Source organism: Lissotriton vulgaris, chromosome 11 (genome assembly GCF_964263255.1).
Source record: "Lissotriton vulgaris chromosome 11, aLisVul1.2, whole genome shotgun sequence".
NCBI lineage: Eukaryota > Metazoa > Chordata > Amphibia > Caudata > Salamandridae > Lissotriton > Lissotriton vulgaris.
In genome coordinates this window covers 360,187,582-360,202,773 of record NC_141699.1, presented here as the reverse complement: position 1 = coordinate 360,202,773, position 15,192 = coordinate 360,187,582, and the positions used below count along the sequence as shown (strand labels likewise).

General features: G+C 48.1%; 1 protein-coding gene across 1 annotated transcript in view; it reads left to right on the top strand.

The window, feature by feature from the left end:
* Positions 1-15,192, top strand: part of LOC147679776 (uncharacterized) — a 275,399-nt gene that overhangs the window by 203,449 nt on the left and 56,758 nt on the right. Inside the window, exons 11-12 of the mRNA XM_086944753.1 lie at positions 1,567-1,690; positions 3,601-3,780. Of these exons, the coding sequence (XP_086800879.1) occupies positions 1,567-1,690; positions 3,601-3,780 (304 nt within the window). The remainder of the gene's footprint in view (positions 1-1,566; positions 1,691-3,600; positions 3,781-15,192) is intronic.

The following is a 15,192-nucleotide window of genomic DNA, read 5'->3' as shown; positions in this document are numbered from 1 at the left end:
ATTCTGGTTTTGGACACCTGATTCATTGTCCTCTGACACTTATCATAACAAATGATTCTCGTCCCCTGTGCGACATATCGCAGCACAAGTCTCTGCAAGCCTCATTGGATTCCTAGGCGATGACGACAAAGGGCCACAGATCACAGCTCCTTGACGACGGTCATCCACTTTGCCACTGCAGGACAATTCTTGGTGCTGGATCCTGCACTGCAGCTCCTCGTGGACGGCTCCTCAACACCGGCCCACACATCTTGACGCATGGACTCCGCATCTGGACACCCAGGCCCACATTGTACTTTTTCAGCGGACTGAACTCAGTTCTGTATCTGGCCCGCGCTCCATCACGGTCAGCCTGAACTCTTGACTTGGACCCGGTCTACTGCAACCAGATGACTGCGTTTGACGCATTTTGCTTCATAGTGCCTGATTCTCACAAAACCTTTAAAATTGCATATCTCCTATTCCACTAATTGGATGTTGGTAGTTTAGGTGTCAAATAATTTATTACATTTTACTCAATTTTTCTAAATTGGGATAGAATTCTTCTTCTGTTGTGTTTTCACTTTATTACTGTTTGTGTGCTGCATAAATACTTTACACATCATGTCTAAGTTAAGCCAGACAGTTTCTGTGCCAAGATACACAAGGGTTAAGCCCCAGTTAATTTGGGGTTCGCTAGTGTTTCACCCAGACAAGATTTGTGGTTGCTGCTTAAGTTGAGCTTCACACTCCTCAACCAGTCACCCAGTTTCCTACACTATCTCACTCATTGCACTACCAAACTTTGGATGTATGTCGTTACAACGCATACTTTTACTCCGCGTACCATTACAACGCGGTATTTACAACGCATACCGCTACAACGCATAGCGCTTTGGGGTGCTGGATAGTGGTAAGTATAATTTACTATTCTAACTCCAGTCCCCGTGGACCCTAGGGAAGGTGTTGGATAGTAAATTAAACTTACCTCTTATCCTAGAGCGCCCCCCCCAGCGCAATGCGTTGTAACGGTATGCGTTGTAATGCCCGCGTTGTAGTGGTAGTGCGGAGTAAAAAATGCGTTGTAACAGGTGAATACCCCAAACTTTACATGCCTCGCTTTACAGTTTTCATTCAATCCTTCTGATTTTGGACACCTGATTCATTGTCCTCTGACACTTATGATAGCACTTTACGCACAGTGTTTCACTTCGTATTCTTTGCACTGTTTCACTTCTTACTCCCATTACTCTGATATTTCATGCCTTAATCATTACACTTTTTCACTTTTCTTTCTCATGTTTTACAGTTCACCTCGTTGACTTTGTTCCTGTCTCTGACAGTTTAAGAAAAGTTGTAAAAAAATGTGCACAAAAGACAATACAGCTTTGTAAGAGGCCCTTACATACTAATGTAGTGAGTAGGTATAATGTGCCTGTAGCATTATTAGTTCTGTAGATTCTCTCAGTACAACAACGATTACTTGCATGTCAATCAAAGAGAGAGAGCTACGGGTCTTCATAAACAATTACATAGTGGCCATGTTTTAATTCCATTCTGAGCCGTTTAACCTTTGTTGTTTCACAGGCGCCTGGAGCTGCGCGAGCTCCGCTTCCTGCAAAAGGAGGAGCAGAGAGCGCAGGCGCAGCTGAGGCAGAAGCTGCACCACCAGAGGGAGATGATGTTCCGTCACACGGAGCAGCAGATAACTGTAAGTGAGCTGGCTATCACTGGTGCAGCAGGTGCAGTGGCACCAGGGCCTAATGGACTGAGGAGCTAACTGCGTCCAAAATAAAGATGTTGTTTACTATCAAACAACGGGACAGTTTTACTTGATGGCAGCAGGTCCATAGTACCATGGCTACACCCCTGGGCTGTGGAAAAAGGTATGAGTAGGGCTGGGAGAATCAAAGACTTAAAGAGTGAATGAGAATAACTCAGTCTGAAGCAGAGTAAAGCTGTGAATAAGACACTGAGGAGCAGAATCTGGGTTGGTCGAAATCCAGGTGCTTTTCATCGTACTGTGTTAAATAGCACCCATTACACATTTCGGGGGAACAACTTTCTGAGTTTGTGGAACTGCTGAGTGTTATAAACCCGAAACCGGTCCCAGGATGCTTGTTTCTGGTCCAGGGAAGACATGGCTTGGCAGTTCGGGCTGGACTGTTCCCATGAGGCACAGGGTCAGACTAATTTGCATATGGCCATACCTGAACTGGGGTTGCGGAGTGAGCTAAAGAATGATGCTGGATTAATCCCAGATCAGTTGACTGGGGGTGAGTGCTTGCAATGTTCAACACTCCGTCCATCATCCCCTTTGGTTTTGCCATAAATATGATGGACATGTGCTTGCAACAAACAATTAACCAAACATAGCAATGGTTGGCTGTCTTGCAAAGGTATTGTATATACATTGTGTATCACTGCATTAAAGTTCAAGTATAGCCACCTCATTTAGGATCAATATGTTGGCCATCTTGGAACAGTAAAAAAAGATTAACTAAAGACAGCACCATTTCTGGATGGACGCATTCTATAGAAGCAGTAGTATGCTTGATATAGAGCAGTGCAGATGAAATGAGCAGCACCGAAATGGCCTGTTAGAACTGACTGGCGTGCAGTAGTATGGTAGAAAATATAAAGAGTAGAAGGAAAACATATGAAAGGGATTCTTAAAAAAGGAGCTTTTAAGGTCTGGCTTGACAGGGCAGTTGTCAACAGACCTTATGTGATCCACAACAAAAACTTTTCAGAAGTACTACAGAGCTATGTTTTAGTCTCTGCCCACATGTTGGTGACCTTGAGTACATCATTTGATGCGGAAGACGTTGTGTGCTTCTACTGAAGAGGAGTGCTTGTATTGCACTTTGCCTTGTGGAAAAGCTTATGCTGAATATAGCAAACAATGATCAGGGCTATATGCCTGATCTGCCTATTACAAAAGTTATGGTAAAGGCATTAGGCCTGGCATATTTATTGTGAAAAGCATATGTTACACAAACATACATTTAAGGGTGAATTGTTATTACCCTGTATTAAACCCTGTATAGAGGTATTTTGTTACATGGAATCTCACAGAAATCCAATAGGTCTTTAAAGGTGGATTGTTATTGCACCATATTAAAGCCTAAAGACATGTATTTTGTCAAAAGCATTTTGACAGATTACCTTAGTGAGCAGGGAATTTGGTGCTAATTGCCCTCTTTGACTAATCCTATGGGTCGAAGATCTGCACTGTAATAATTCTGGCTAGAATCATCAGAAAACTTGACAGACTTAGTTGTCTGCCAAGATGTTGTAATGAAAATACAATTAAAAATGCATATGTCTGTACAAATATACACACATATAGGGTCTTTGATTCAGCCTTCTTCTGCCAGTGGGCTGTATGAGTGTTATGTACACTCTACATCCATCCATGACAACATAGAGTATGGGGTAATGGGTTAGCCCACTTCAGCCTTTTGATCTCTTGCTCTGTGAGTGACCACCAAGCAAGTTTCCTGTGGGCCAGTCCACTAACAGGCTTTGCATGCTTCCTAACGTTGAAGAAGATGTTAAGTCCCATCTCCTCTGCCATGGTCGTAGATTGCTTGATTATTCTTCCTCCCCACTCTATAGGGAAATAAATTATTCTATGACCGTGAGATTGAGGTCTTGGAGCGGCATCGAAGACAGGCAAAGGAATGCCAGGAGCTACAGCACACGGTACGCCTGCAGGACAGTGCCAAACGTCTCAAATCCGAGCAGAAAAAAGAATACGACAAGAGAAGATCATCTCTGCATGGCAAGAATGAGGAGGCGAGTTTTCATAAAGTATGTTATGCGATTGTGCTGCAAATTGGGAACCAACTATATAATGTTCTGCTTCTTTTGAATGAAATTGAAATGTCCCTAAAGGATTTCTTTTGGAATTTTTTTAGATAAATAATTAGTTGGAACAAATATGCATGCATACAGACAGTTTTTGTCATCGCAATGAAGACCAGTGAAAAAATGATCCTACAGGATTAATTAAATATTGCTTGCAAAAGGGCCACCAGTAACTAAAGAATATTTCTTAAGAATAGGATCTATGCATTCTTTAAACAATGTTTACGTGAGTCCAAGCTTGTGTTGGCATATTTGAGCACCATCAAATAGTTCTAAACTGCAATAAAAACAGAGAAGACTTAAGAGCTGATTAGATGAAAAATAATATCTAAAATTCAAGTGTACAGTAGTGACGTTTAAAATTGCATCCAAAAAAATCTAAATTGAAACTTACAACTGATTAACAGATGAACTTATTGTGCCCTTAATGAAATATTATAAAACATTTTGGCGATTCCAGAAAACACTGCTGATGTGGAATGAGAGCACTATAAAAATACTAGAGTACAATACCATAGTTTCTTTACATGAAAGATTCTTGGAATACATAGGCTGTCTGTGTGTGTAAAACGTGAATGAAGAAGAAATACAGTGGAGGCAGGCAGCTACTCATGTTATAAAAAAAATAAGGCAAACTAAATAACGTGGCACATCCCCTTTCACATTTACCAGCAAACAAAGATGTTACTCCAGAAATTGGAGAAGTTGGGAGTGATTGAGACTGTCCAAGGGCCCATATCCTAATTCTTGCCATAGTAGCCCCACAAAACCAGATAACCATGCAAGAACAGAATTTGTGAGGACCTGATTTTCCCAAGCTGAGCCATGAGAGAAAAAAAGAGAACGAGAGAGAGATTTCACCTAACATAACGAAATTCTAGCTCACCCCAACTTGGCCTACTGGTTCTTGAACTGACACTTCAACATGAGATACCGGCAACTTGAGCTACAACTTGACCCATCACAAATTTCTTCACACACATAGGTCTCCTGAGGTTTTGTTGACTCAACTTCAGAATGTCATCTACTCCAAGGGTGTTCCAAAACACCACTATGAGATCCAGGCACGCCTTCCCAGAGTCCTCAATGTGGGCAATGACATCCCGGTCCCTACCAGTACACAAGGAGAGCATCATCAATAAGTCAAGGTGGCCTTTCAACAGCTGCAGGACTAGTCTCCCCCCTCTATCATGAGAAATGCGAGTTCTACAGGTCTCACATGGAGTTCTTTGAATATGTGTTGCCAGCGGGAGGGTGAACACTGACCCAAAAAAGCTGAGTGACATCAAGATCGCTACCACCCCATCCTCCAAAATGTGTTAGAGACCGGCAGTTGTCTAGGAAAGGCCAAGTACAACAAACAATACATTTTACACATGGCCACCCTGACTGAGCACCTAGGGAGCTCATTAGGAAGAACTTTGTGCAGAAGCTGGGACTAGTCCGGGAAGAGGCATTTCAGAAGACAAAGGGCACCCTACTGTGATCTCTTAGTCAGTGCTAGTAGTTGCATCAGGGGAGTGGTGCTGGCCTGGAAGGACAGGTGAGGTGCCCTTGTTCCAGTGGTTTATTCACCTACGGCATTGCATTAAGAAGTGGATATTCCAGCTCCAGGAGTACCAGCGGTGAAACCTCAGCTGCCTAGTTATCTTAACACCACACACCAGATGGGAGAAGAAGAGGCCTCGGATGGAATAACGAGACGATGAAGGTGGATGTTCCCTTACCTATGATAGTCAATGTGGAAGAGGTTTTTGTCAAGATGGCAATGAATCCAACTCTCCATCTAGTGGCAAAGGCCCACCAGGACCATTCAATATGTACAGGAACCTCCTGAAGAGAACAGATTTGCATGACAGCCATGTGGTGGGAGATGGTTGCAGTTCTCAATATCTAGCTAGAAATTTCCTGCACTTCCGAGTGACTGATGTGATGAACAATATTGCCTGCTGCCGTGGCCAAGATAGCCATTTAAGTTGCCCAGAGCAGTCACCTAGTGTGGTTAATTAAACTCAAAGCTTGACTGTGGGAATGGGTCTGATTTTTAGAGATCAACCAAATGATTGAAGATGAAATATGAACCCGGTTTATGTGTCAAGTCACAAGCCCTCAACACACTTGACCCCCATCATCACAGAACCCCTAAGTGATATACTGTGGGATTGCATGGACAATGAACTCTCTCTCTCTCTAGATGACAGGCTTATAGTGAAGGATAAACACTCAAAGTACTCTGAACTGGAGTTCCGGGACACCATTTGTGCTGACGCAGCCATACCAAAGATGGAGATCACATTAGGCACATGCAGGTTTCTTGACAAACTAAAAACTGACAATGGCCCACTCTTCAGCAGTTCTTTAGCCAACAAGGCAACCAACATAAGGGCTCAATGAACAAATAGTGTGAGCTAAAATATAGATCCACCACCACCATCCAGAACAACAACCGTATGCCACTAAAAGTCCGCTACCCTTGTGGCACATTTCAGACGTGGTCAAAAGTAAGCCTTTTCAGATAATCTTATGCAAGATTTCTGAACTTAACCCAGTCAGGTACATGTCAGCTGGTACTTGTGCTTGTTTAAAAAATATGACCAGCACCGTCCAAGGTAGGACATGGACTTTGTGAGAGCTAGGACAAAGGCAGTGATGGTGAACATGGCTGCTCGGGTAGCAAAGTCTGCACTCAACCCCTGGACAGTGGATGGGGGTAGAGAAATCCTGGCATGGAATACACCCAACGCACGCGAAGCATCCTGCCTTCATTCCCCAACGTGCCACATGAGTACAGCCAGAGGCCCGAGTGGACCACCACCTGGACTCCCTGGACTCACCCTGCCCCTTACACTTGCCTCTGGACTATGTAGCCGTTGCCCCATGTTAGTTTGGTTTTCCCCTTTCAACACAAACTTGGCCCATCACCCTTTGCTTTGGGAACTTTGGGAAGGGTTGTTGTGTTACAGACAGTTGGACCATCATGCTGGGATCTTACCACTTAAGGTCTCACATGCATGCACGCTCCTGGGAGTACACAGAATAAGACGGGCTCTTCCATGCCCAGGGAGAAGACTGATTCAGTAGCTTGTTGGATTTCAAGAGACTATTGCAAAACGCGTGTGGTCTAGCACAGCAAGCAATCACTACACCACACAAGTTGCATTTAAATTTACTAACTCACACGCAGCCCATAGAAAACTCCAACACCCTCTGCTAGTGATCTGTTGCCATGTAAATCCTATGAAACGAAATGAATGCTATCGCTATTTATGTAAAAATGCACAATTTATTAAAATCAATACCTAATTAAATTAGTGTGCACTGCAATCCAGTTTGCACTGATGATAGTTCAGATCATAAAACGTTTTAGTTATTTCCGAAAACGATGACATCCACAGTCATGTGGAGACCCTCAGAAACCATGAAGCTTTCACCGTAAACAATGACTTGTCAGCATTTGCAGCCGGAACCTCACCATGTTAAGGTTAGAATTCAGTAAATCTCCCCAAATAGATTTTTTTTTGTTGAAGTTTTATATAGCAGGAATCGACTCAAAGGTATTGGAGCACTTCAAATGAAATGAGCACCAGTTACATTACAAAAGGTTATATAAATGTTTTGGGGGCATAGGGAGATTAAGTGATTTGCCCAAAATCATAGGATGTTGATCCCGCTCAGAACCTCGAACCTGGCTCCCCGATTCCAAAGTACGAATCTCTGGCCATAACACCACATCCCCTCACAGGTGCTTAATTTAAGTTGGTGTTTTCAGTGCTTGGCGCCATCACTATATTGTCAACACTGGCACTTAAGACAGTCTGCTACATTGTGGCACTGTTTATCCAAGTTAAAGGTGAGCGCAACAAAAGTTATTTATTAATTCGATATACATTAAAAATGACTACTACCTGTTGCCCAGCCATTCTTATAGATCTGGGGGCGTGAAATAGTCTAATTGTCACACTTGTAGGAGTTTGATAGTAGTTGTGTTGATACTGTCACTGGCAGCGCTGGCAGGTGCAATGGGTGGTACAATTGCAGTGGCTTCCTCATGAGGGCTTGGCATTTATTTTCTTTTTACAAATTAAGCACTTCTCTCTCCTCTCCTCTAGAGAATTCGCTGGCCGTGCACAAACGATTGTGTGTATTTCAAGTAGAGAACTATATTATTATGTAGAGAGTGAAATGCATCTGTTGAAAGCACATATAACCACTTAGCAAAACATATGTTTGCTGAGCTCTCAAGTTTTGAAAATCCTAAGGAAGGACAATTGATTAGCATATTTGATGACATCAGAGTACGTGCAATTACACAACCGTTGACATCAATGATAATACATTAGTGAAATGAACGAAAAATGAAACAAATATAAACTACATGAAATAACACCTCCCTACACCTGTCTCATGAACGGCTCATACATGTAGCAGAGTAGCACTGAGCAGTGTCCAATCATCTTTGCCAGTCAACTGAGTCATGGGCTCCCCCTGTGGTCGATCACAAAAGCTGCTCTGTGCAGAGGAAAGCTATGAATGGTGTAGCATTTTGGAATCAAGTTCTAGCTCCTTTCACCAACTCGGAAATGTAGCCTTCTGTGAGTAAAAGCTCAAACCAGCCTGCAAATGTGTCAGTGTCACTCACAACGAGTGAGACTTGAGTGTTATGTTTCTGGGCTTGTGCATTTGTTCGAACTTTCTGGTGCTCTTGCTAACAGACATATACACACACACACACACAATTAAATATATAGTTCGCCCAGTCAAAGAGTTGTATGATGCTATTGCTGCATTGAATTCTCTGTGTATTGTTTTATAACTTAATAACTGTGTACTATATTTTAATACTATGCACTTTGAAGAGAAGGTACGCTGTAGAGTATCATATGTCTGTCAGTTTTGGCATGCAGGAATATGGATGCTCATTTATCAACTCATAGTTCTGGCACAAAAAATCATTTCACGATCTCACAACGTTGTTGAACATCATTCTCGGAGGAAAGTAGAAAGGTAGCTGTCTAGGAGTAGTTAATTACTCATTTAAGTGGGTTTATAATTACTTGACAGAAATGTTTCAAGACAAACGGCAATCACCTTTGCAACCCTAGACACATGAATGTAGGGACACAGCAGGCGACCAAAGGCGCCTGTCTCTCTCTGCAAAAGTTGTTCTAACTGTTTTTTTGGTTTAAATCATTTTTATTGAATTTTGTGGCATCAAACATATGACAAGTCGGCAAATGAATAGTGCAAAGAACACCCGAAGTCTCTACCCGGCTTCCCTCCTTTCCCTCCCGAGGGCAAACCCCTCGTCCAGGTATGATGATGTGTCCATGAAAGTGGGTAAGGGCCTGACGCCGGCCGACAATGCAGTCAAAAACCCCAACAACAACAAACTCTCCCTCCCCCCCAAACCCCCCCTGCCCCTCTGCCTCCCGGATCCGGATGTGGTCAATATGCAGCTACCAAGCAGTATGTGGTATATACGCAGTGTGAGCTTTAGTTCGAAGCCTCTGTGTCCCGCTTGAATTCGTCTGCCAAGCGAAGCACCTTAAGGTATTTCGGGCATGTGAGCTCATTAAATTCTTCCGACAAGAGAGAGACCATGGGCTGCCACGTATCCAGGAAGGTGTCCCTTGTCTGAGTGAGGGAAGCCTGCATCCGCTCCATGCCCATTGTGTACCAAAGCCTGTGAAGCCACCCCGTGTGTGCGGGTGTTCTCTTGGTGCCCCATAGTGATAGGATATGTTGTGTCGCTGCCCCCATTGCCAACCCCATCTGCTTCCCTCTGAGTGACTTGAGGGGGAATGGGATTTTGATGGGGAGGCCTAATAGTGCGTATGCCGGAAATCGGGGGATCTCCGTCTCAAAGGGCTTATCTATGTCACGAAGCACCTGTTCCCAGTACTCCTTTATGTCTGCACACTCCCACAGTATGTGAGTCATTGTTCCTATTTGGCCGCACCCTCTCCAGCATGTCGGGTCGCGGCGCGGATTACTTTGGTGCAGCCGTGCAGGTGTCAGGTACCAGTAATATGCTATCTTTACTGCTGATTCTTTGCAAGCGACATTTCGGGCAGTGTGGTGGGCCCAGTAGTAAATGCCCTGCCACTCTTTGTCCGTAAAGGAGCGATCCAATTCTCGCTCCCAGTGCTTCTGGCCCACGGAGCGTGCGGTTGAAGAGGGCGGGCGTAGCAATTTGTAGAGGTCCGTGATCACCTGTCTATCCGTCCGTTTCGTGTGGAGCCACTTTCATAAGCTGTGAAATGTCTACTCACGTGGGGAAGCACCTCTCTTGCGGTAACCCAGTGCCTGAGCTGGAAATATTGGAAACGCTGAATCTGGGGGAGGGTGTAGAAGTCTTGTAAGGTGTGTATTTGCCTGAAGCCGTCGAGGTCGAAGAGATGCCCAGCCGACTTGCACTCCGATGATCTCCATTGTGGGAACGACCCAGGGACCGTTCCTGGCTCAAAGGCCGGATTATCAAACAGGGGTGTCATCGGGGATGGAAAGGTGGTGAGGCCATTTGTAACCGCTACCTTGTCCCACACTTGCATCACAGTTCGGGGGATGGGCGATTTCTTGAGGTATGAGGGCCTGTCGGTACGTTTCAGGAATGGAACCTTCCACAAGGACATTTGGGCCATTGCTCGGTCCTGGAATCGCCATCGTTTTTCTGATTCAGGTCGGCTCCATTCCAGAAGGTACCGGAGTTGCGATGCTTGGAAGTACCGAAGTAAGTCGGGAACCCCTAGGCCGCCCTCCGAAGTGGCGCGCGTGGTCAGGTGCCTGCGAAGTCGCGGCCTTTTACTAGCCCAGACGAATTGCCTTATGCTGTCTTGTAGTTTTTTGGGTAGTGTAAACGACGGTGTCACCGGGATTGTTTGAAACAAGTACAGGACCTTTGGCAACAGTGACATTTTGATCGCCGCTACGCGCCCCAGCCAAGAGAGTGGCTGCTGACGCCACCGTGTCAGATCACCCTGCAATTGAGTGAGCAGAGTCGTATAGTTCTGTTCGACCGTTTGGACCGTGTTGGGTGTCAAGGATATGCCCAGGTATGGCAACGACATACGGGATGAGAGGCCTCCGTAGCACCGGGGACTGCGCCCAGCTGTGCGGGCGTTCCGCACCAAAGGTAAGATCACCGGTTTCTCGACATTCATCTTGAAACCCGACACTTTTCCAAGCGCCTCCATTTCTGCCAGGAATACCGGTACCGACCTCGTGGAGTCTTCTACCGCTGCGAGGATATAATCTGCGTAAAGACTTATGGTCTGTGGTTCCCTGCCAAATGGGATTCCGACAATTGCCGGGTTGTCCCTGACCTTCTGTGCGAAGGGTTCTATGTAGAGAGCGAACAACAGGGGCGAGAGTGGGCACCCCTACCTGGTGCCCCTTTGGATGTCAAATGGTCGGGAGCGCACCCCGTTAACTCTGATCACCGCCTGGGGTGCCACGTAGCAACTGGCGACCCACGTGCGGAAGCGGTACCCTACCTCGAACCGCGTCAAGGCTTTATCAAGATACCCCCAATCCACCCTGTCGAACGCTTTTTCCGCGTCTACCGATAGGAGGGCCGCATCAGAGTCGTTGAAGTGGGCCTTTTCAATGACGTGTAGCAGGCGTTTGGTATTGTCTGCGCCTTGCCTGTTCGAAATAAATCCCGCTTGGTCTGGCTCGATGATGCCTGGTAAACAGGGACCCAGTCGCGCCGCCAGTATGCCAGTGAATAGTTTGAGGTCCAGATTAAGTAGTGAAATGGGCCTGTAGGCCGCGCATTGGGACGAGTCTTTGCCCGGCTTGGGCAGGACCGTGATGTCCGCCTCCAGCATGTCCTGGGGAATAGAGCCTTTACCTTGGAAGGAGTTGAACAGTCTGGCCAGTAACGGCGCCAGTAGGGGGCAAAAGGCTTTATAAAAGCCCACCGAGAAGCCATCAGGACCCGGGGCTTTGAGCGGCTTAAGGCGAGCAATCGTTGTGGTCACTTCTTCTGTTCTGATAGGCGCATCCAGAGAGCACCAGTTAGCCTCGTTGAGAGGTATAATCGCCGCCTCCTCGAGGTAGGCTTCCACAGCCCCCTGTTCAGGGGCGGGCTCTGCCGGGTACAGGGAGGCATTAAATGCCCGGAACACCTCCGCGATCTCTTCGTCTCCTTGGGCTGTTTGCCTCTCTTGGTTTTGAATGGAAGAGATTTTGGAGCGTAGGATCATGGCCTTTAGTCGGCTTGCTAGCAAGCGCCCCATTTTTTCCTCACCCACGTAGTAAGTGTGGCGTAAGCGTAATGCAGCGTTTTCTGCCCTGTCCAGGTCTAGGCTTGCCAATTGGGCCCTGGCTGCTTTAAGCTTACGCCAGATCCTGGGGGCCACGGTTCTGTTATGGGCCCGTTCCAACTCGAGCACCTGATCGGAAAGTGACTGCCGCTTCTCTCTACGTTCCCTGGCTTCTGCAGCGGCCACTGCAATCAAGTCTCCCCACACCACCGCTTTAAGCGCCCCCCACACCGCTGTCAGCGGGACCTCAGTGGTATCGTTCGTGCGCAGGTATTCTGTGATACGGTTGTGGAGCTGTTGTGTGACCCCCTTGCGCTGCAAGAGGGTTTCCTTGAGGCGCCATCTTCCTTTCTGCACCGTGATTCATGGGACTTGCATGTGTATCATGAGAGCGTCATGATCTGAGAGTGCTGCCGGAAGAACCTCGATGTCCTCGACCATAGGAGCCAATTCTGTGTTCCCAAAGAAATGATCTATTCGAGCATACGTGTGGTGTACGTGTGAATAAAAGGTGTACCCCGTGGTGGTGGGATGGTTCCTTCTCCATAGATCTACAAACCACCTACTTGCTAGCCACTGTCCCCCCTTCACGGAGATTGCCCCTGTAAACCCGAATCGCCGTCCTGACCTGTCCCTGTCTGAGTCCATCACTAAGTTAGTGTCTCCACCCACCAGTATAGATTTCGTATTGGCTGCCAAGGCATCTGCTAGAGCTCCTTTAAGAAATGGTTCTTGTTTGGAGTTTGGGGCATAAAGTGACCCCATGACCACCGCTAACCCACCTATCTGGATGTTGTAAGCTAGGAATCTCCCTTTAATTTCTGCAACTTTGTCTCCAACCTGCCCTTTGAAGTGCCATGCCACTAGAAGAGCCACCCCAGCCTTTTTCTCAGGTGTAGAAGAGTAGTACTGGAACGGGAAGGCCCTGGAGCGCATCCTGTGCCAGTCTTTGGGGAGCAAGTGAGTTTCCTAAAGTAGGCACACCTCCGCCTCAGAATTCTCTAGGTAGGACAAGACGGCCCAGCGCTTCATGGGGTTGGTAAGCCCCGTAACATTTAAGGTAAGGACCCTTAACGTGGATTCCACCATATGGGGTAGGTTTGAAGGTTGTGCTGTATGTCAAGAGGCCTCCGGATTCCAATGACACAGTTGCTCCCCGAATCCCCCCCTACCCCCCAGCCCACCCCCCCCGGCAGCCCCCCACCCTGACCATAACTGAAACTCCCAAACCATAGACCCCTGCTCCTGCCACCCCCGGTCCCCCTTCCCGAACCCTAACTGGAAACCCAACCTTGTCATAGTCCCAGGCCTATCCGTACACAGTTCAGGCCTATGGAGTCTTTACGTGGAGGAGTGTGTGGCGGTGGCAACCTCTTCGGCCCCCCGTCCCCCCAGACCTGCTGATCCTGAAGCAAAAAGAAACCCCCTTACCGATTACTGCAGAAGCCATTATGCTAGGGCAACGTACATGTCCCAGGCGCCTACTCCGACGTCGCCGTGTCCTTGGACACCACCTCGATGGCCGCCTGTGCCTGCGCCACCGTCGCTTGATCCGGTTTAAGGGATATCTTCGGCGAGTGTCTGCGTCCCACCCGCTGCCATCCGTTACCTGAGGTCCGTGGTGAGTTCCTTTCCGAGGGTCGTTCCGAGGGGTCCTCCTTCTGCGTGTCGTCGTCATGGTCTATGCCCAGCAGTGCACAGGTGTCCCGCAGAGACCTAAGTTGTCGTAGGACTCCGTTCCACTTGAAGATTAATCAAAAGGGATGGCCCCATGAATAAGGAATTCCCTTATCTCGCAGCAATGCGGTGGCTGGTTTGAAGGCCTTGCGCTTTTGCAGGGTGATGGCCGAGAGGTCCTGGTACAGCGCCACCGGATGGCCTTGGTAGCGGAGGGGTTGTTTTCTGCGGGCCACCTGCAGAATGCGTTCCTTTAATGGAAAGTCAGGAAGGAACGCCAGGATGTCCGGGGGGGTGGGAGGGGGGGGGGGGGGGGGGGGGGCGGGTGCTCGGCGCGCCAAGCCGACCCTGTGCGCCCTGTCGATGCGGATATCGAAATCTTCCCCTTCACCCAAGATATCCCTGAATAGGCCCTGCAAGAAGAGGGTAGCATCAGTCCCTTCCGCTTTGAGTGGCACACCTCGGACTCGTATATTATTTCTGCGGGAGCGGTTTTCAAGGTGCTCCACGTGCGCTTGTAGGTGTACCTGCTGTTCTCGGAGACGTACCACTTCTTGTTCCAGCTGCTCTACCTCTTCACTTCTAGTGTGGTCGGCGTCTTCCACTGCGGCCACTCGTTCCCCTAGGCCATCCACATCACGACGCAACTCACGAAACTCGCCAGCCATGTTCTGCTTTAATGTCTGGAAGTCTTCGCGCAATGTGTTAAAAAGGGTTCCCAAAAATGATTTGGTGATGGGTGCCCCGTCCTCTTCTTTCCACGTTGCGCCCTTCACTGCCGCCAGGGTCGTTGGGCTCTTCTCTTCCTTATGGGCGCCTTTAGCCAGCATGTCCGTGATCGTGCGGCCACCTCTGCGCGTCCCCGATGTCATGGTAACTGCGTCTATCGACCCCGGGGGCTGTAAATTGCTCACCACCACGGAAGAAGCTGTCCCTGGGCGGGCGCTCTCTCCTGCCTGCTGAGGCCAGGCTCACCAGGTTGCGCACCCCACTCGATGGAACCATGGGGCTCCCGTTGAGGCCGAGCAAGGGCGACACGCCTTCGCTGGTGCCACCCAGACCCGGTCGAATTGGGCCCCCTCGCCGTTCCCCTTCCCAGGACTCTTGTCAGTTGGGCGTCCGGGTACCTTGATATTGGTAGTGGATCCTCGTCGGGTGCTCCTCCAGCCCCTCCTCGCTAGGGCCGATCAATGATCATGGGCAGAGTGGGCTCTCCTTGCTAGGCCCAAAAGCCCGGGGCTCAATCAGACGCCGCTGCGCCGGTGTCCGGCGACCTGTTCGCTGTGGTCTGCAGGCGTCTCCGGCCGCCTCACCTCACGCACAGTCCACTAGCAGCTATCTCTGGGACGGGGCGGCCCGATGTGGCTCCTGTCGCCCATTCATGCCGCGCCTTGCG